A 15232-nucleotide genomic window follows, 5' to 3' on the forward strand; every position below is an offset into this window, starting at 1 on the left:
GATATCCAGGATTGGTCAAGGCTTACCTCTACAACCCACATTAAATCACCTAAAGATAAGGTGTTAGTCCAAAGGGTAATTTATATATTTTAAACAGGGCTGTGACAATCAATGTGTAAAATACAGAAATATAAAATAACATTGTGTGTTTTTAGGTTACACTAAATGTGTGTGTTTGTCCGGTCTCATGACTGGAATGAAGAACCCCAGGTAATCCATAAGGGTCAACACTTTTTTCTTGTACCTGTTCTTACTCTCAGACAGCCTATCGTACCTTTGTAAAGGTTGGCCGGCGCTTGACAGGTGTGTCCACAGCCATTGGAGCAGCACTTTTTAGAGCCCGAGCATTCCCGGTCAGCACTGCAGCCCTCCACACAGGCTGCTGCAAACCCTGTTGCCTTCTGAGGGGGAGGACAATCACCCTGCTTCTGCATCTGCAGTGACTGCAGGAACTCGGCACTGGTCACGCATTCGTGGTGCTTCTTCAATGAGGCGAGTGGATAGAGAGACACAGACATGGAGACAGAGGCAGAATGTGAGACAGAGCAGGAGATACAGTGGTAAGAAGCAGACACTCACCAACGTTCTCTGGGTAAGCCACAGTGGTTCTGTATGAGACAGAGCCGTGGTTTGGGCTTGTAACGTCATGCTCCTGCCAGTATTGGAACTTCATCGCTTCAAGCCCGAAACAGACTCGGCATGCACAGAGCTTTGATTTTAAGCACACATCTGGCTGCGGGGTTCCTGACCGAGCCTCTCTGGAAACTGTTCATTTGCAAAACATATCCAAGAATTACTTAACTCAACACTTATCTGGCTTGATGCAAGGCACATGTTTCTTTCATTGAGTGAATCATAGAGTTGGTGAAACAACAAAGGATGTCGCTTGTTTCTAATACTGAGCGATAAAAATGTACACCAGGGTGATTATTTTACAACCATTTCATAGCAGCTATACTGTAGTTTTACAGTAAACATCTTTGGTGGGATATTAAACATTCTAGACTCAGTAGGAGCAGGTAATTGTTTTTATAAAAAGAACAAAGAGTTATACAGGAGAGAAAAACAAGCGTGTTACTACTTTTGTTTTTAAATATACATTCTGATGAAGATGTCCACTTTTAAATGTGCACATTTTGTGTATTTTAGCATTGTACTTATATCTTACATATGTATTTACAAGAATAAACAAATGTATTTTTGACAACAAGTATTGTCACAATTTTATTTCATTAACCGCATTATCCTGGTCAGGTTTGTAATGGGTCTGCTGCCATGTCACCTGCTGCAACTGGAAAACACTGGGCGTAAGGCAGAAACACCCGGAACAGGGCATCAATCTATCAAAGAGCTTCAGCCATTCTACACCACAGAACTTGCCAATCATGTCTGTGAGCTGATGGCACAGTTGAGATTCGGGTTTGTAGGCGGCTAGCAAAATAGACCACTGCGCCACCTGAACGCCCCATAAAATGGCCTCCAGTGGGCTACTGGTGTGCATGTTTCTGACCCAGCTTTCACAAACAGACTACATGAGGGTGGCATGACGGCATGACATTCTCTAGTGGGAATTGTACTCACAGCCCAGCATTGTGCAGCTTGAGTGGCATCCACAGAGAACACAAGACTTTTAGCAAGCATATAAACACTGTAGTTTGGTTGTATTTAAGTTCTAATTCAGAATCAGGACCATGTGAAGTTCAGATAACACTTCCCTAAAAGTCACCCACCACCTACACTTCACAGTTTTCTCTGGTTTCTTCTCTTAATGCTTCACCCCTCTAGACAAAATGATTAAAGAATGGTGAAATGAAATCTGAGAAGCTTAATTAGATTTCTCATTTCTCGATCTCTGTCTTCTACCCCCACATGAACACATATACACTTGTCATGTTTCAGATCACGGAGGGCTTTAGTGTAATTTTATGTTTTATTTTACCATCCCCCGTTGTAAATGAAGCCTTGTAAAGCTCACTGATATGAATAAAATTGAATCACAGGGGATCTCCTCCCAAATCTGCAACATGCACATACATCATACTGCAGCCAAAGATCTTGGCTCTTTCTGCTAGTACATGACAGGCAACTTCTCCATCTTTATCTCATACAACATTGTGGTTAGATGTTCTTCTAAAAATGTCTGTAACTGTGCCAAGTTAACACTTTGTGTGGGAATACTTACCTCACAAAATTTGTGAGCCAGAAGTCTTCTTGTTTCCCAGAGTTCCTTGCATGGCTGTAGGCACTGCAGACAAACACACAAATCAGACCCGATAATGACACATAACCAGCTAAACGGGGTTAATAAAAATGTCAAACAAGCAACGGAAATGGATTTCGTATTAATAAAAGCTGCTTAACTTTTACTACATGACCAAAAGTATGTAGACACCCCTTCTCCCGAGCAATTTTGGCTATTTTAATCACATACAAACATCCATGCAATCTTAGCTAAACATTTGGCTCAAAGTACATCAAGAAGCAACAACAACTCAGCTGAACAAAGCATAACTTCACACATGCAGCGTAATAACCATGTTTAAATGTGATGAAAAGGGTAGCACGAGTCAACAAACTTAGCCATTTAGTGTGGTATTACAATTTCAAGTTAATGCTGCCTCAGAAATCTGTGTGACCAATGTGGTACAGATGGCAGCCAAAGCTGAAACGAAAATGTTCTCACTTTATACATTATGGGCAAAATATGAAGTTGATAATTTTACAACTGAGTGCTGAGACAAACCTTTTAAAGTGCTTAATTTGCATTTATTTAATAATTTGTACAGTTGGCCTTATTCTGGTGAGAGTCATGGTAGATCAGCCATCACTTAGAACCACTGGGTTCAGGGCAGAAATACACAACAGAGCATAATCCAAATACAGGGAACTAATTCATCTTTGAATTTCTAATGATTAATGGTTGTTCTCAGCATTCATGTGATTACTATATAAAAATACAGTTTATAGGATTGAGATTTCCCCATACAGATTTACCACATTATCAGAATTTTACTAGAACAGACTGTACCAGTGTCATTTATTTCACACCTCTTGTGATTGTATTCAATACATATTAAATTCTAACAAGCTGATTAGGTATTCGAGATGTCATTTAACTTCTGGAGCCATTTTTACGATGATAAACTGTGTAGTCCACATTCACTGACTGATCCAATAAACAAATAATGGGCTTTACAGTATTTCTGAGTGTGAGTGAGATGTAGCAGTCTCACAATTTGGGATCAGATTTTTAATTAAAAGGATAGGGCGAGCTAAATAAATACACGTTATGCCAAAAAATACTGGGGAGAATACGATTTTGGACAAATAACCTGCTGGATCACCTGTTAAGCTGCTTTAAATCTTTTACTTTTGTAGTATTAAGTTCTCTGGGCTCTAAAGGCATCTGGGATTGACCTTCACACATTGGAAACATGTAATGCGGTCTCAAGAATAAGTATTTCAGATCTTTATTTAAAAGAAATAGATGCCGTGTGCTCGGGACCAAAGACGAAAGATTTAGGATTTTTAGTTTATCAGTTTATTATTTTTCATTCTTTTGATTTTTTATTCGGAAGTTGGCTTTTAACATTCACATAAAAGAACTGAACTAAAGAGCTGACTTGTTTGTGACCAACACTTCAACACTTCGATACTCTGCACAAGCACACACACTGTGGTAATCACGACAGCGATATGCAGTCAGCCCCAGGGTGAAAAAACTCACAGGGTCTTTTTATTTGTTTTTTTTTCTTCATGAATGAAAATAAATTATTGTAAAGTTAGATGGAATGAGAGTTTAGTGAATCCAGTTAACTCGATTTAACTACGCCTATCACTGCTGTTTATATAATAGATTATAGTGTCTCAGTGACAGCACAGGGTGTGTACAGTAATGTGTTTAGTCTCAGTTCTCCTGTGCTTTGCTTGACTGCTCTTTGCTTCTTACTTTAGTCCCCTCTAATCTATTAAACATGTGCACTCCCAGCAAGCCTCTGTCTCTGCCTCACCGGGCCAACCTAGTCACTTATGTCGTCTGAAGTATGAGCTGGACAATATTAGGACATCTGTTGTGTGTTATCTGATGGATTGTTTCAACATCTGCCATTTTCTATTCTTCACAAGATTTTGCATTAGTTTTTACTTTGATAAAACCAGTAGAGCCAATTCTGTCTTGAGAATAAGAAAGGAGTAGTAGAAGATAGGCAAAGGTGTCACTTTATTGCAAAAGTAATTCTAGCAAATGTGTGAATTTAAATTATCAGTCAGGCACGCTGAGTCACTTCATTGTTGTGCCAAGTGGGTTGCAAAAACATGCCGAAAATTACTGAATTTTTAGGGTGAGACATTTACAAGGAGCCTTTCCAACAAAGGTGCCGATTTTTGGTCTGTGTCTTTTAATAGAATCATTCTAATGTAGCACAGTATAATGAAAAGACAGAAACAATGGTGGTGCATTTGTATGCATGTGTGATTTTTACCCTTTTCATAGGGACCAAATGTTCCCACAGACCAAATGGCAGTGGTTCATCCTCATAACCGTAAAAAACACCACATAACATTTACCCTAATAAACTGGACGCTTTTCTCTGCTTCCTGATGTTAAAAGGATATTACTGCATGTGTACCACAGTAATTACTTTAAACAATGAAATTGCAACAAATTTTTCTGCACTAACTGTAGATAATAAAAATACATTCATTTATAATAAAAGGTCATTTGTTAGGACATTTGTTTGGGTCTAATCACAGAATGTAACAGGATGTGACCTTATGAAAAACACAAGTGTACCATGAGGAGAAAAATGTCAGGACAAAAGAGCAAATTCTCAGCAAAATTTTTATCATAGCAAGTCTGTAATTCACAGATGGGAGAACTAGTCATAACACATTAGGGCAGCATTAAACTAATAATATTTATAACCATATAACAAAGACGTTCTTAGGCTACAACTCGTGGAACATCAGATGGGTCAATGAAGAGAAAACTGGTCTGTGCCACACTGCCCATAAAAGCTATACAGTTACATGTAACGTTATTCTAGTCTGCTTCACTCAGCTCTCTGGTGTGGCGCAGTTAAACTTACGTTTAAGAGTTTTCACTTTCCTTCTCAGACACTATCAATGAATGTGAATATGCACACTAGTGACCAGGTCAAGGACATCATAACTTCCTTAAAACTGATAAGGCCATCCATACCCAAATATACCCAAATCTACACCCATCCATTCCATGGCAACATTTTTTAGCCTACATAGATCTCAAAGATGAGGTCTGGGATTAGAATCTCAGTGGTGCTATAGCCTGGTCATGTCCACACAGACATGATTGGCTATGTTTAAGAGAAAAGCTAGTGGAAACTGCTATTGTCAGCCTGGACAAAATAAGAAGGTTTGTGCCAGGAAAGGCACCCAGTGTATAATTGACAAATCAGGTATGAAGACCTGAATGATCCACTGTGGTGACCCCTAAAAGTGCGGATGCTGCCGAAAAATAAAAAAAAAATAAAAAAAATAACCTAATGTTTTCTTCCAGGTATAACAGTATTTTCCTACAGTAACACGTGAATAAATTCAACACTTCACCCTACAGAGGTAAGTAACATAACGTATGTAAATGAATGTATGTTTAGTGTTATAGGCATCTGGTTGCAATGCCAAAGCTAGAATGACCACTGCACGCACTACCTCCATCTAACAACTGCTGACAGCCTTCATGGGTCACCTTCACACCCTGCACTTCAAAAAACCAAACTACCACCCCCTCTCAGCTTTACTCCCAAACACACAATGCCTGCAAGCCATCAATGTGACAACACTCTCTGGTGAGGGTGTGGAAAGAGGGCTGGTGGTAAACTCGGTGCCAATAAAGACCTGTACAAGGGAGCTGGACTCCATTATGGAAAGGCTGTTCACCCTCCAGCTTTTTTCACTGCTCAGCTCCCACATCCATCACATCTAGACAGCTATGCAGTGCTTAGTCTAGGTCTGACACAGGTTATCAGTGGCTAATTTTTCTAATGGGCAGAGCACTGACTTAACTGAGAGCGTCTCATTATGTGGTGATGACCGGATGACAGAGTACATCTAAAGGTTAAAAAGAGCTGAGTTTAAAAATGTCATCTAAACACAGTCCTTGTTCCTTAAACACTTTTGCTCTATTTTTGTGATCTTGTAAAAGAAACAAAGCTATGGTACACTGCATATTTAAACTCTGTAATTGCACTTTTCAGCGACGGATGTTAGTGGCATTCAGCTTCTATGAAAAGACATTATTACTGCACACAGCATTGAACCTGAGTGTTTATATGACGGCATCCCACAGGGATGAGAACTGCTTCCTCTGCTGGTCTTCATCATGTTCGCTTTGTCCAGAAGAGCTTAGACATGTTCTGTTTTAGAACAAAGCTGACTCTTTGGCCTTGTCATGCTGTATTGACTAGCCACTGAGAGAATGGCCAAGTGGGACCTTTGTGCCTGCTAAAAGCCACTTAATCTTCATTGACAGGGAGAAAAGGCAGAGATTTTAGCAAAGTGGGGGCAATTTCGACGGAAATATAAAAAGTGTTGTTCAATTACAAATGTATAGTAGATCTTAAGTTTTATGTAGATCACATTTGGGAAGTAATGATAAAATATATCATAGTATAATCAAGGAAATTGAAAACATCATAATAAAAATAAGAATTGTGGGACTTTCTCGCAAACATAAGGAATTTTCCAGTCCAGGCATTTTCTGATAATCTATTTAAAACAAATTCAGTGCCATCTATCAAATGATTCTTTAACAGCTATTTCCTCTGTATAATTTACAAGTGTAGAAAGACTTCTCATTTCAGCACGAACCCACCCAAATCTGTTTCTTTAATTTCTTGCTAAAGTAAATTGCTTTCTTTAATCTTCTCCAAACCAATTCTAGCCAGACAAAAACACCACCCTGAAGTGAGATTCCTGAGGGAAGCTATGCTATGAAGCCTCCACAAATATTCCAGAATATCACATCATTGTTGTTGTAACCGGAGAGATGGTAAGCAGTCCATGCAAGACTCCCAGGGGCCTCGTCATCAGTGTGCTCTTCTGTCTGCAAGCCAACTTTGATCAGCCGGCTGACTGCTACCTGCAGCGGGTAATGCTTTTCGAGATGCTGGAATTTAACTAATGTGCCAGCTCATAAATTAAAGAAAGTGATACAATACGCCGTCGGAACTTCAACACCTTAAGATGAACCAGGTGCCTTCTATGTTCAACCACATGTGAGACAAAACTAAGACAGGAATGTAATATATCACACAGATATGTCTGCCGATGTTGCATTTACAAAAGTGATACGCTGATATGTTACAGAGTCAAACAAAGGCATGACTGGCCAGAAATGTGTTCCTGTTTAAGAATGGCCTTGCTGGACGGAAGCCCCCAGCGATGATGGATGAGAAGCTTCATGGACTTCAATCCTGGATTTAGACATCCATACGGTACCACTGGCCAAAGTCATAAAGCTTCTTTTTTAATCTTTTCTGTTATTACCTTGTCGAAGAATGTAATGGAAAAATGTAAGAGGAGGTGTGAGCTGGAAGACATTAAACATGTCTTCAGGGCAGTGATAGCTCAGTGGTTAAGGTACTGGACTAGTAAACAGAAGGTTGCTGGTTCAAGCCCCGCCATCACCAAGTTGCCACTGTTGGGTCCCTGAGCAAGGCCCTTAACCCTCAATTGCTCATTGTGTAAGTCGCTTTGGATAAAAGCGTCTGCTGAAAATGTAAATGTGAAAATCCTTTAAAAATATAAGCCAGCTGATCTTTAGTAAAAACAAACAAGAAAAAAAAATAGCAGACATGATGAATTCAAAATTCACCCAAATTCATCATCTGTCCTCATGTCTGACAGGCTGACTTTTATGCACATGAACTCCCCGCCTAGTGACACATTGGTCTTAAAGTATATCAGTATAAGCCACCAATAAAAGCCTCAGCACACTGTAGAAATCAAATTGTTCAATGAGTTACACATGCTGTTTATCCCGCACTGGCCATTCAAACTGAGGCTTGGATTCCCTGTCACTAAGAACTTCTCATTCTCGCCGCAAATATTTTGGAAAACTTTAAAGTTGGTCTGTGTCACTGTACAACTGGATAAACATTTTGGAATAAGTAATAAATATTGCTCAGTGTTGATGAGTCTGTGGTAAGGTCTGTCTTAGCTATATGCATTTGAGGTCAGATTTAAGAATTGAAACAGCAAAACGAACCCTTGTTTTTACATGCCCAGCATTTCTGAACTGATTGTTATCGTGACCACTCTTGACATTTGCTACAGAAATGGTAATCTGCTTGTTCACAGAACGACTACTACTTCTCTGTGGCTGGTCTCTAAATCAGTAGCAAATGTAGCGTTGGATCAGTGTCCCAAACTACTGTGGGTAAAACGACAGCTTGGCCTGCCCATGAACCCAAACAGCACCCTGAGCCAGGTTTATTTATTTGCCCTTTGCTTTTGTTTACACTGTGGAGAGGAAACATCCCTATTCATAATGCTTTAATCCGGCCTTTTGATCAGCTGCAGCCCAACAAGCAGTTGGAGAAACACAGGCTCTGTTAGCAATCTGTCCTGTACCAACAAGGGGGGTGCCTCACGAATTGTTCCAGCTAAATCCATTTATGCTTGCTTAAATCCCCAAATCGAAGCCAAAGCCGGAACGTTAATTTAAACAAGACCATGGTCCTGGCCCTGAGCATTAACATCAATTTCCAAATGTCCACCAGCAGAAAAGTCAAACTAGTTGTATTTATACCAGACTCTTGTTTTGACATCACTGCAGTCCTACAAACTGAAGTTTTTTCAGCTGTCACTGAACCGTTACAAAGTGTCTTTGTTTGACAGGCAGTTGATGGTGTATGAACATCTGTAATTTTAAATCTCAATAGCTAAAAACAAGCTGAAATAATAACAAGGGTTATTTAATTGCTCAGCTTTTTGAATACACAGAGAGGGCCAAAATGTAAACACACTTAAATAGATGTTATCTATGGACTTTATTGAATTTAAATCAAATTACAGTAGCAATGAGTACTGTGTAGTTCGAAGGTCACTAACATTAATCCCTTAATGGCTAAATAAATTTGGTATCACAACTAACTTTTATGCAAGTTTTTTTTAAAGTGTATACACATTGTTTTGGCCCTCTCTACAGCGAGAAACTGTTTGCTTGTTTGTCACATTTAATAGTTTCAGATCTTTAAGCTAAATTACTGTTAGAATCCAATAAAATTAAATTATCATTTCATTTAATTAAGGAAAAAAGTTATCCAACACCAACTGTCCTGTGTGAAAAGGTGAATGCTGCCCTTAGTTATTCTGTCAAACAATTAACCAAATTAGATCGATATTCAGAACTATGTTTAAACGTTTTAACGTTTAAAGAACTGAAACAATTAATTGTGGCATAATGCAAAAATGAAAGAAATGAAAGAAATCTGTGGAAAAGGAGACATGGAAATAGATATATTTTAAATAGATAAATAGATTCAATAAGTTACATTTTGGCCATGTTTACTCCCATGACAAATCAGTAGATAAAATGCAGACATACTTTCGGCTACAAATAATTGAAAACTTAAACTAAATTTAAAAATGTTTAGTAGCTTAATTGGTGCAACAGGAAAACTTAACAAATATAAATATCTGACCTGAAATAAAAGCACAATTATTCTACAAACCAAAATTCAAGACATTGCAAAAATTAGGACAGTTTTCCTTTCCTATAATACTTGCTAAGAAAATGCAAGACAATCTCTTGTGAACTCTCCTCTTCAGCTCAGGAAGCTAATATGGCCACAGACGACAAAGCTTGGGCATATTCAACAACTGTTAGGCATATTTCTGTGTAGTGTACTGCTGGATATTATTTTTTATAATTTTTTATTTTTTATGGAGTCCATGTATCCAAACAAGGTTCCAAGAGAATTTAGAAAGAAAACAGACCTTGCTTTCAAACAGAACTGGTTTCAGTCAAAAAACAGTAAAAATCAGTCAGATAAAGTTCAGTTTATGTGCAGGATGAGTTTGACTAAAATACAACTACATGACAAAATAGTACTAATCAGGGAAGATGGCAGAACTTTAACACTGTCATTGTTGCATCTAAACCACAAGATGTATTAAAGATATATTATAAAAAACAAAAATCACCCTGAATAAGAGCAGAAGCCAAATAAGAATTAAAAATAAATGGCTCAGTAAAAGCACTTAAGCAGATTCATTCCAAGAGAGCCATTAAAAATATATTAAGGAACTGAGGAATTATTATGGAACAAATTTGTAAAAGGTCTTTATAAAACCTGGAGTGGTACTTTCTAAGATTTTTTTTATATGTAAAAAGTATGGTAACAACAAGAAAAAGTGCACAAATCAGTCTGTCTTAATAAATCTTTCCTTTAAGTGTTAGTTTTTCACACCGACAAGGACATTAAAGAAATAAAGCGTGAAGTAATTACAATAATAACAAAGCACATGGCTTAGCCAGTATGGAAGAGATTAACGCAGTCATATTTGGTTTTCCTTGGACATAAATCATCCTGAACCTCATTTTTAAGCAGCCAATTCAAAGATCACCTCTTGGCCTCTTTTCTTTTGCTTTATAGATTTTCATTTTACCTGAACTGCATAAAGGGTCGAAGTTCTGATTTGGTATACTTAGATTTAAAGTCTTCTGGGCTCTAAACCAACCGTGACAAAACCCATATGTGAAACATCTTTCATTCAAAGAGGGAGCGTTGTAAAATTCCACAAATACCCTGTAAACGTGCGGTGCTGTGTAAATACCTTTACGGCTAAAATGCAACTCCCAACCAACTGTGGCACAAGCTGGCCATTACGGTGTCACACAGGGCACCAAGTGAAGTGGAAAACACCCGATGCTTAATGTAGTTTAAATCAGCAGTTAGCAGCTGAAAACAATTCATGCTGATCTGCTGTGGGAACCGCCTGGGTGTTCTACAGTTCTGCAACGCATTCACTGTTGCATAGGACATGAGTTTTGCATGTGATATAACTCAGATCAGGTGTCTGCAGGCCACACACTGAAGACAGCAAACAATTTGCTAAAGGTTATGACTTTGAGATAAAGGTAGGCAGTTTATCATGTCAGTCTAAAGCCCTGAGACACTTTTCCTCACAACCACAGTGTCATTAGATGCTAGCCCTTAAGCCAGGGAGTCTGCTGTGTTTTCAGGATGATAATTTGTAAGTATTATAATTGTGATGGTGTAAAGGCCTTTGTATGTCATGACTAACAGGAGGAATGTAGATAAGCTAGTCTGGCTCTGTGTTATTTATATGCTGTTTTCTTTAGTCTTATAATCACATTATTTTTAGAATTCTGTTTCACTGCATTCTTCAAATGTCTCCACCCAATTTGCAATGGTAAAACAATTAAATATTGACTAGTGGAGCTTAAAATGTCTTTAAATGTTGTTATAAGGGCTGATATTAGCCTTAACACTGGAGTATGATTGGATGTGACTTGTTTGACATATGCTGTGCCATGAATGTGTGTGCTGTTGACAGACATGACAAAAATAATTTTAAAGCACGTCAGCATTGTCTTCACTAGCAAGATGCTTGGTTATTATAAGGCTGTTAGTATTAATATCCTCCAATACGCTGTGACGTACACTTATTTAACTGACTGATAATACAGAAAAATGCTGTAATATTTAGATAAAATAATAATAAGGTTAGGTGTAAAGCAGTAAAGAAAAGCATTATTGTAGATATATTTCAATATTTTAAGCTTTTGCTTAGATCATTTTTTGTAACTTTTGCTTTTCTTGACTAGAACCAGAACACTGCATCAATTACTGAACTACATTTTACGTACGTGTTGAGCAAATGCACACGCTCACACACATCAGCAGCAGCAGCATAAAGAGTAATTTTTGCTAAAATCTGATTAGCCCTGACTCCCTCTCACCCTCAGAAACGATATTGAATTTCAGTTGACTCACTGTTATAACAGACTTTGCATCTCCTATGAACAGAGAAACTTTAGTGTATTTAAATTCAATTCCAAAAAATTGGGGACAAATGGAATCGATGCAGAAAGCAGTGATATGAAAACCATCCTTTACAGGACAGAAAAGAGATGAAGTGTGAAAGAGGTACGAACCAAGAGAGAAAAGGCTTAAAATGGAGATACATTTAATCCTGTTTACATTTTCGGCATTTAGCAGATGCTTTCATCCAAAGCGACTTACAGCCCTGTGACAGTATACTGTCTAAGCAATTACGGGTTAAGGGCCTTGCTCAGGGGCCCAACAGCAGCAACCTGCCAGTGGTGAGGCTTGAACCAGCGACCTTTGAATTACTAGTCCAGTACCTTAACCACTAGGCTACAACTGTTCATTGAATCCTGTTGATTAAAATAATGTGTCACAACACAGTGTCATGAACAAACTACTTAACTACGGGTCAGTCAAAGTGACCATGATAACTCCCGTTCATCACTGAAAGCACCTATATTGAGCACGCAGGCATTAGAACTTGACATCGAAGCACATGAGCATCGTTTTCCTGCAGAAGAGACGGCACCAGGATGCACTGCAGGACGATCATCCTCGCAACATACACAAGCTAAAGGACTTGCTGGTAATGTCCTGCTACACAGTACCACAGGGCTCCTTCAGATGTCTTGTGAAGTCCATGTCACAGCGGGTCAGAGCTGTTTTGACAGCATATTAGTCAGATGGTTTTGATGTTATGGGTGATCAACAGTGACCAGCATTAAATCTATTATGCATTACTGTGCAATCATGGGTAAGCAAACGAGTTAACAAACTAAATGGACCTTTTTTGGTCTTTGATCTTTTCCTTATGCGTTCCTGCCCCACAATAAATGATGGACAGGTCTTTACATTTGCCACAGAACATGGCAGATTAATAATCTTCTGAATCACACGCCGTGCCAGCAGTACCTTTAAAAATAATACTGGAAATCACTGGCATAAAAATAACAGTAATACAAAATAAGATCATAAAAATGTAAAATTGCTGGGTCAACACTGGCCACAGATGCATGACCACGCTCAGCTGGAGAAATACCCTAGAGAGATGACCACACAGGGAGTAACCCTGCACCAACTGCCCCCAATGATTCAGATCAGTGACCAGGCCGGGGGTCGAGGTCAGCCAGCAGGCCCGCTGCTCACCTGCTGAAAGGGGGATGGTGGGGGGGATCCAGACCTATAAGTTAACATAGAGCTGGATATGTTCAAGGCCTCCAGCTTCCTCTAAGCTCCGCATTAAAACAGCAGGCTCTCAAAAAAAGGTTTGGTAGAAGTTAATCAAAGTCTAAAACTGTAGAAAGATAAGTACAAGACACACTGAAAAAATTGACACTTTTCTTAAAGCTCTTTTGAAACCTGACAATCACATACATGAGTAGATTAAAGCAGTTAAGACGTTTGTAAAAATGCCATTAAAAGAGACAACCATTAAAATAAGACTCTCAAAGTGGAAAGTACATGTTGGAAAAACACTGCCATCCTGACATGGGCTTTAAGTGAATAAACAGGGGCTAATGTCAAGGGCCCTTTATGAGAGGCTGCACAGCTCAGGAGGATGTGAAATAGCTCTCATTATTTTCACAAGAACCACAACATTTACTTTACCTATTATTGAAAGGACTGTGGGAGAATCACCTCCATCTGAAAGCAATTAGAACAGCTCAAGCGCTTGGTGTGAGAAATTCAACCTTAACGGGGGAAAAGCTCTGCCTTTTTCAGGCACGTTTAACCTTAGTCCCTTAGGGCAGAGCTGGAGAAGGCTGCCAAAAAAGTCTGGCTTAGGCAATTACTATTAACGACCTAACCATGTTTACTGGCTTATTACAGAGCAATTAGTCCTGCATATCATTTCATTCAGCAAAAAAATGCCAAGCGTGGCTGGCTTGATGTCTTATTCTATGTCATTTTTTATGTGTCACATTGTAAATTTGTAAATAAGTAAATTAATTGACACGGAAATGTCAAACATATCCAGGAGACATTGTAGAGATTTGAACTTAGTTCTAAATTAAAATAAGTGCCATGTCTTACTGAATAAAACTGAGCTCCGGTGACCAAGTACAACATTCCCAGGAAACCCAGGAAAAGAGTTTCCCTCTGCCTAATCCGACACCTGCTTAATCAGATTCACTTGTCCAGTTCTAAATGTTTTTGGCAGACAAAAGCAGCCCTACAAATGGTGATGAGTTAAGAGTTGAGAGGGATACCTATATGTATTAAAGCTTCTTTACATTTGTGTTGGGCATTTTCTTGCTTTTTTGCTAGCTGCTTTTTGACAGGGTCTGGTCTAATGCACTTTCTCCCAATTGGCACAGTTGCATGCTACCAGGAAACCAAACTGGACACTGTGCCAATGAAACAAAGCTGAGCAGCTGTGTAAGTCAAGCTTCCAAGTTGTCTTGCAATAATAAAGGTAAACCTTAGAATAGCCTTTTAAAATCGGTATTTTAATCAGTATAATACTTAGGGGTTCCCACGACTGTGTGTGTTTCAGTCAAAATTCAAAGCAAAAATTAAAGTACCACAAGTATATGGACAGGGACAATTCAACAAACACTGGCTTCCTCCCACCTTCTACAAACATGCAGAAGATGCATTTGCTAATCTATTTTTAGGTGTGAGTAAAAGAATATGTGATTGAGTGAGTAAATTAGTAAATCTGTAAGTGTGTGTTGCACTGCAATGGATAGGCGTTGTGTCCAAAAAAAAAAAAAAAAAGCTCTCAGTAATTTAATGTGATTTGTCCAGGCAAGATGGAAATTGAGGTTTGAAAAACACAAAAGGTTTTAAAAAGAATACCAACATTTTATTAAGTACTTAATACTGAATGCTAAACATACTGAAATAATCTACTGGCAATCCAGCTGCAGTGGAAAATGCATTAAATCTAATCTGTGACCTGATTAAGCTTTATTCAGGATACAATAAGTAGACTCTGTTTTTGTTATACAGTTACGAGTGTGTATTTTGTGTGTATTTTGTGTGTATTTCATGTGTATTTCGTGAGTATTTCGTGTGTATGTATAGGACACATGGTCCATATAAAGGCACTGACCCCTTCGGCATTTCCTTGAAAAAGAGAGAAATTGAATTTTGACTGTAAAGACTTAAGTAGAGGGGTAGTCCGGAAGATGATATAAGAGAGATAAGCATGTAAATGAAATGAAAATCCA

At 38.5% G+C, this 15232-nt stretch overlaps 1 protein-coding gene across 4 annotated transcripts in view; it reads right to left on the minus strand.

Annotated features, from left to right (window-relative positions):
- anos1b (anosmin 1b) overlaps window positions 1-15232 on the minus strand; it is a 49894-nt gene that overhangs the window by 21979 nt on the left and 12683 nt on the right. For 3 of the 4 annotated variants that reach the window (XM_063012855.1, XM_063012856.1, XM_063012858.1), the window contains exons 3-4: window positions 2183-2245; window positions 275-482 (exon numbers count right to left, since the gene is read on the minus strand). In XM_063012855.1, coding sequence (XP_062868925.1) covers window positions 275-482; window positions 2183-2245 — 271 coding nt within the window. Of the gene's footprint in view, window positions 1-274; window positions 483-583; window positions 813-2182; window positions 2246-15232 lie in introns of those variants that run through there. The other variant, XM_063012857.1, reaches the window with a different exon arrangement.

Source organism: Trichomycterus rosablanca, chromosome 17 (assembly GCF_030014385.1).
Source record: "Trichomycterus rosablanca isolate fTriRos1 chromosome 17, fTriRos1.hap1, whole genome shotgun sequence".
NCBI classification, from domain to species: domain Eukaryota; kingdom Metazoa; phylum Chordata; class Actinopteri; order Siluriformes; family Trichomycteridae; genus Trichomycterus; species Trichomycterus rosablanca.